This window comes from Capra hircus, chromosome 11, assembly GCF_001704415.2.
Source record: "Capra hircus breed San Clemente chromosome 11, ASM170441v1, whole genome shotgun sequence".
Taxonomy (NCBI): Eukaryota; Metazoa; Chordata; class Mammalia; order Artiodactyla; family Bovidae; genus Capra; species Capra hircus.
The window spans coordinates 24,760,049-24,766,048 of NC_030818.1; the positions used below are offsets into that span (position 1 = coordinate 24,760,049).

Sequence of the window (6,000 nt, forward strand, 5' to 3'; positions counted from 1 at the left end):
GGTATTTCAAAACTTCAGAAAAATCTTTTTATTAAAGATATATTCTCATCCTTATTCATTTTACACAATAAGCACTTGATAAATAATTATTCCTTGACTTAGGCTTTTTTTCTCATTCTAGCACAGGATCTCATCTTCCTCAATTAAGAGTTCCACCACCTGAATGCCTCAGCCTGATTGCTCCCCACAGCTCCTCCAACTATGCAAGAGAAGATATACTCCTGGAAGTTTCTACTTTAAAACACAAGATAAACAACAGATATTTACTGTGCCTGAATAATAATTTCTTCTAAAAGATGCTATCATAATAAATAGTATAAAAGACTTTAGATGCCTTCTAGGGCTTTCCATCTCATCTAGTTTGGGAGCTAAGACATGTTCATAAGAAAAAATAACTACCATGCTAGGAAGGATAATACAGCGGCCAAATAAGTTGCATGAGGAAGCAATGCCTCAATAAACTCAAGAAGAACCATCATATATACTAAGGCAGTCAGGAAAGGTTTCAAAAGGGAAATAGACTCTGATTTGGGCTTGATGAATGATCCAATTTCAATAGGCAAGGGACTGACTGCACAGTAAGGGATGCCCAGGTGGTTCAGGAACACGTGAGTAACTGGTCTGGACAAATGGACCCTGCAGGTGGCAGAGAGTGGTCCCCAAGCTCCTGGAAATCCACTTACTCAGTCCCTGAGCCTGTATCCTCCCGATGCCCTGGATTTACTTTGTTTCTTCCTAATTCTCCCAGAGTTGTCATTTCATCTCCATTTTCACCACCTCAAAGCCATCCAAGTTCTTATTCCCTCCCTTTGCAAAAATCTCCAAACTCACCTTTCTGTTTCCACCCTCCACCATCTCCAACTTTCAGTACACAATTCACAACATTTGTCACTTTATATGGATAATCCACTCACCCTGAACCTGCCAACAGTTAACCACCGCCTGCAGAATAAAATTATTCTCCCTCTCATTCCAGGCCTTCTAACACTGCACTCACTGGACCCCTCTCTCTCTCCATCACTGAATTCACACTCCATAAACATAATATTGGCCTCCCTGGTATCTCAGGTGGTAAAGAATCCACCTGCAATGCAGGAGACCCCAGTTCAATTCCTGATTGGGAAAATCCCCTGGAGAAGGGATAGGCTACCCACTCCAGTATTCATGGGCTTCCCTGGAGGCTCAGACGGTAAAGAATCTGCCTGCAATGAGGGAGACCTAGGTTTGATGACTGGGTTGGGAAAATCCCTTGGAGGAGGGCATGGCAACCTACTCCAGTATTCTTGCCTGGAGAATCCCCATGGACAGAGGAGCCTGGCAGGCTACCGTCCATGGGGTCACAAACAGTTGGACCCGACTGAGCGACACAGCGCAGCACAGCACAAATGTAATATATAAACATGCCTAGGCCCTGGATGTTCCTACGAGCTGGACAAGTCTCCTTATTTTGTTCTCATATGGGGTACACATGGCTGCACAGGTTTTGAACACTGTAGTTTATATAAATGATACCTTTCACCAGTGTTGGGCCGTGCACAATCTCAGCACCCTTCCTAAGATGGCTTGTTTGCATCGTTTCCCACCTTGAAGACGTTCTCAAAACTCAGCGGTTGATCAATTGTGCCTCTGATCCTACATTGCCAACCTGACACTTTTTCCTCACCAAAAAGAAAGCTGCAATATTTGGAATACCAACAGCACCTTAAACACGGCAGATACTCAAAAGATGCTTGCAAATTACAATGAGTAAATTAACAAAGGCAGATTGTGATTAAATGTTAAAGAGCCTTGGGGAATTCCCAGGCAGTCCAGTGGTTAGGACTCTGCATTCTCACTATTCAAACCTAGATAGCATATTGAAAAGCAGAGACATTACTTTGCCAACAAAGGTCTGTCTAGTCAAGGCTATGGTTTTTCCAGTGGTCACGTATGGATGTGAGAGTTGGACTGTGAAGAAAGCTGAGCGCTGAAGAATTGATGGTTTTAAACTGTGGTGTTGGAGAAGACTCTTGAGAGTCCCTTGGACTGCAAGGAGATCCAATCAGTCCATTCTAAAGGAGATCAGCCCTGGGTGTTCTTTGGAAGGACTGATGCTAAAGCTGAAACTCCAATACTTTGGCCACCTCATGCGAAGAGTTGACCCATTGGAAAAGACTCTAATGCTGGGAGGGATTGGGGACAGGAGGAAAAGGGGACGACAGAGGATGAGATGGCTGGATGGCATCACCGACTTAAAGGACGTGAGTCTGAGTGAACTCCAGGAGCTGGTGATGGACAGGAAGGCCTGGTGTGCTGCGATTCATGGGGTCGCAAAGAGTTGGACGCGACTGAACTGAACTGAACTGAATCCCTCATTGGGGAACTAAAATCCCATAAGCCACTTGGTGCAGCCAAACAGAACAAAATAAAAGGTAAGAACCTTCTCTTTTGGCCAAGAGAGAAGTTTTGACCTTATCTGGCGGATGCCAAATTTGGTCAAATGATCAGAATGATGTTTCAGACAAAAAGACTAATTTCAGCAACCACAAACAAACAGGATTTGAGACACTGTTCTCAAAGTACCACCTTAGCTCTCTGTTAGAGGAGGCCTGTGGGAAGCTCCCTCTGCGATGTGCAGCCTCAAGTAACTCAGTCATCTTTCAGTGTATCTGTTTGGGATTACAGATAATGGTTTTCACATACCTACACTCAGAGTAAAGCTTAAAACTGGACCATTAAGCCAAGAAAAACATTGTTTCTGCCTGAAATATCTGCGTATCTAGGAAACAGTTCTGACTTGAATAATCATATACATACATAAAATGCATATACACAAACTAAACATTTATCTTCCTCCTTCACTTCTTTTGCAGTCTTCCTCTTTTCCATCTGTCTCTTCCCTTTTTGGTTTCTTTCTCGTTCTCCCACTAAAGTTATTATTCATGTCTCTCATTCCTTTCCAAGTGCCTCACCTTAATGATCTCCAGACTGCACTCCTCTCCCCCCCAGATGCCCTCTCTCCTCCCAAAATTATTACTCAAGTCATTTCACTGTTTTTGCTTATATAGTGACTTAGCCAATTCCGTTCAATATTTGTACTAATAACTCATTTCTCCGATTTCCTTTGCTGATGTACCTTGAACTTTCACTAACCTTAGAATTCTACAATTACTAGTGAATAATTTCAAGGCCAATCATTTTCCTATGGACCTCTGAAAGAATCAAGGATTCTTGATGTATTTAGAGACATAAATTAATTTCATTCACTGATGCAGTACCAAATAAATAATTCTTTCCTGTAAATCAAAAAACTCAGAACCTAATACATTAAACAAAATGTGTTTCCTAATGAATCTCCTTTCAAAGTATGTATCTTGGATTTTATGCCAAGGCAGCTTATCAGTAATGGACTCCATGGTCCCAGGCAGTTTTGTGTCTGAGAATTAAATAAAAATCTTTACTCTCCAAAGGAAGAGTATTTTATGGAAGTAACACACTCCAGTATCAGGCTCATAGTACCACTGGAACCATGCACATGTCTATGAGGAAAAGACTATCAGGCAAGCAACTGAACTTTTTAAATGAATGGAAGGGGAATTTTAAATTAGGATCTAAGGTAAAACACATGATACAATGATGTGTTTGTGCCCAAAGAGGCTGTCTCCCTTTAAAGTCCAACTTTCCTGTTTATTCCTCCCACCAAACATGCAAAACAAATTCACTAGTACTAAAAACAGAAGTATGTTATCACTACTGAAAAGTAAGCACCATCGAAGGAAAGATCAAAATATTTTTCTTTCATCCTAGTAAAGTGAAAAAAAAAAACCACTAAATACTGTAATACTGTTTCTGGGTTTAGGGCAGTTTCCTTGTTTTTTTTCCCCTCCCCAGCCTGAAGATCTTCTAGAAGTCACATTGGCACCAAATGGTGGACAGCTGCTTTACTAACTCCGTACTTGATAGGAAAAGAAGAGAAAAGGGCACAGACATCCATTATTTAGAATCTATCGCTAAATTAATCTTCTTTATCACAATTCCATTACAATATATTATGCAGCGTGTACGTGTGGGCAGTGTACAGCCGACCACACTCCATGATAACAAGGCTTCCTTTTTTCAAACACCATCAAAAATTGGCAGATAATTCAAACTGCTCTTAGTATTCAAGAATTTAACCTTGGGCTAACAACAGAAGTTCAGAGAAATCTAATTAACCGGTTCCTATTTGCTCGAAAGTAAACTACAAAGATGAGAGAGGCTTGTCATCTCTATCTGTCCCTCCCCAAGGCTGGCGATTCGCCCTCAAGAGGGGCGTCTAGTGTGCAGACCAGAGCCGGCTAGAGCTGGGGGAAGGCGGTGGCGGGGGGGGCAACCCAACCCCCTGGCTGACCGCGCCTGGGGCCTCGCTGGGCCCAGAACCCAACTGAGCTCGGCATCCCAGAGGCAAACAGGACGGAGACTGGACCGACGGACGGGACGGACAGACGCGACAGGACGGACGTGACGGGCAGAGAAGCAGTGCATCCTACCCGGAGGGCTCCCTCCCAGGGCCGGCGGAGTACCTGCTCCGGTCATCCAGGCTGCGGTTGTCGGCCGCCGCGGCGCGCCAGTCGGGCAGTGTGCTGGCGCACAGCACCACCATGGACACGATCACGAACACCACCGACACGCTGGCCAGGATCTGCGCGGCCAGCGACGACGTGGGTTCCTCGAAGGTCCGCCGCATGCGCTCCAGCCAGCGCCGGGAAGGGGCGGCCTCGGCACGGCCCGGTCGCGTCTCGTCCCGGCCCAGCGCGCCCGGCTCCTCGGCGGTGTAGAAGGTGTAGGTATCGGACATGCGGTCGTCGAGGCGGCGCTGGCAGCAGTACTCTAGGTGCGCGCCCTCCAGGCCCCAATAGATCATCTCGTTGTAGAAGGAGAGTTCGCACATCCGCGGCGCGAAGCGCAGCTTGCCGTGGCCTCGGACATAGAGAAGGATGAAGCCGAAGGCCTCCGAGTGCCGGTCGAAGAAGTACTCGTTGCGCTCGTGGTCATAGTCGTCGCACACCTCCAGCACGTCGCGCTCTGAGCGGCAGCCGTGCAGCCGGCTCACGCGCCGCAGCGGGAAGTCCTTCAGCAGCTCCCGGGACAGCGAGTACCGGGCGCCGCCCACGTTCAGCACCACCGAGGCCGCCCCGCTGCGCCCGAAGGTCATGGCTGGCTGCCCCGAAGCCCCCCAAGCCCGAGGGCGCCGCCGCCGCCCCCTCCGGCCGCCGCGCGGGGCCTGCCTGCGGATGGCGGAAGGGGGAGCGCGCCGTCGGGGCCCGCGGGCTGTCCGGCCGGCTCTCCCTCCGGGCTCCGCTGCTGCCCTTCGCTGGCCCGGGGGCCCCTGGCTCTAGCCTTCTCGGCAGCCCAGCGCAGCTGCTAGCGACGCTCCCTCCGCACGGCGGTCCCTGCAGGTGGCCGGGGAGTCCCCCTCAGGCGCCAGCGCTGCGCCCCACTGGCCGAGAAAGAGGCTGCCAGCGCCGCCGCCCCTCGCGCCTGAGGGATGCTCCCTCCGAGGCCGGGGTGCCCTTTCAAGGCGGCGGCGCTGTTCCCCCCCGCCCCGGGGGCGTGCGCGCCGAGAGGAAGCGAGGGCGCTGGATGGCTCCGGGTCCCCGGCGCTCCCTCTGGCCACGGCTCCGGCAAGCGCCCCTCCGCCGTCCAGAGGCAAGAGGCAAAGTGAGCGGGTTCGGAGGCGGCAGAGAGCCGGCCCCGAGAGGCGGGGGCGGGGCCTCCTCGCGGTTACCCCTCCTTGCCTCCTGGCTGCGCTCCGCTCACCTCCCTCCGCGCGCCGCCCTCCTCTTCCCACCCGAGCCCGCACCTCGCTCGGGCTGGGATTCCCCGGCGCCCCGCCCTGGACCTCGGGCTCCCCGCCTCGTGACGCCGTCCTCCCCCTCCGCTCTCGCCTGCAGTGGCCGGGAGGGGTCCGCGGAGCAGGGATGCGCCGAGCTTGGAGCCCCGAGTGGAAGGGGTAGAAAAGCCCCGCGCCTGGGGTTCTCA

The 6,000-nt window shown here is 50.5% G+C and overlaps 1 protein-coding gene across 2 annotated transcripts in view; it reads right to left on the bottom strand.

The window, feature by feature from the left end:
- KCNG3 (potassium voltage-gated channel modifier subfamily G member 3) overlaps nucleotides 1–5,790 on the bottom strand; it is a 52,931-nt gene extending 47,141 nt beyond the window's left edge. The window contains exon 1 of one of the 2 annotated variants that reach the window (XM_018055172.1): nucleotides 4,542–5,790. In XM_018055172.1, the coding sequence (XP_017910661.1) occupies nucleotides 4,542–5,173 (632 nt within the window). In that variant the 5' untranslated portion in view covers nucleotides 5,174–5,790. Of the gene's footprint in view, nucleotides 1–4,508 lie in introns of both variants that reach the window. The other variant, XM_018055171.1, reaches the window with a different exon arrangement.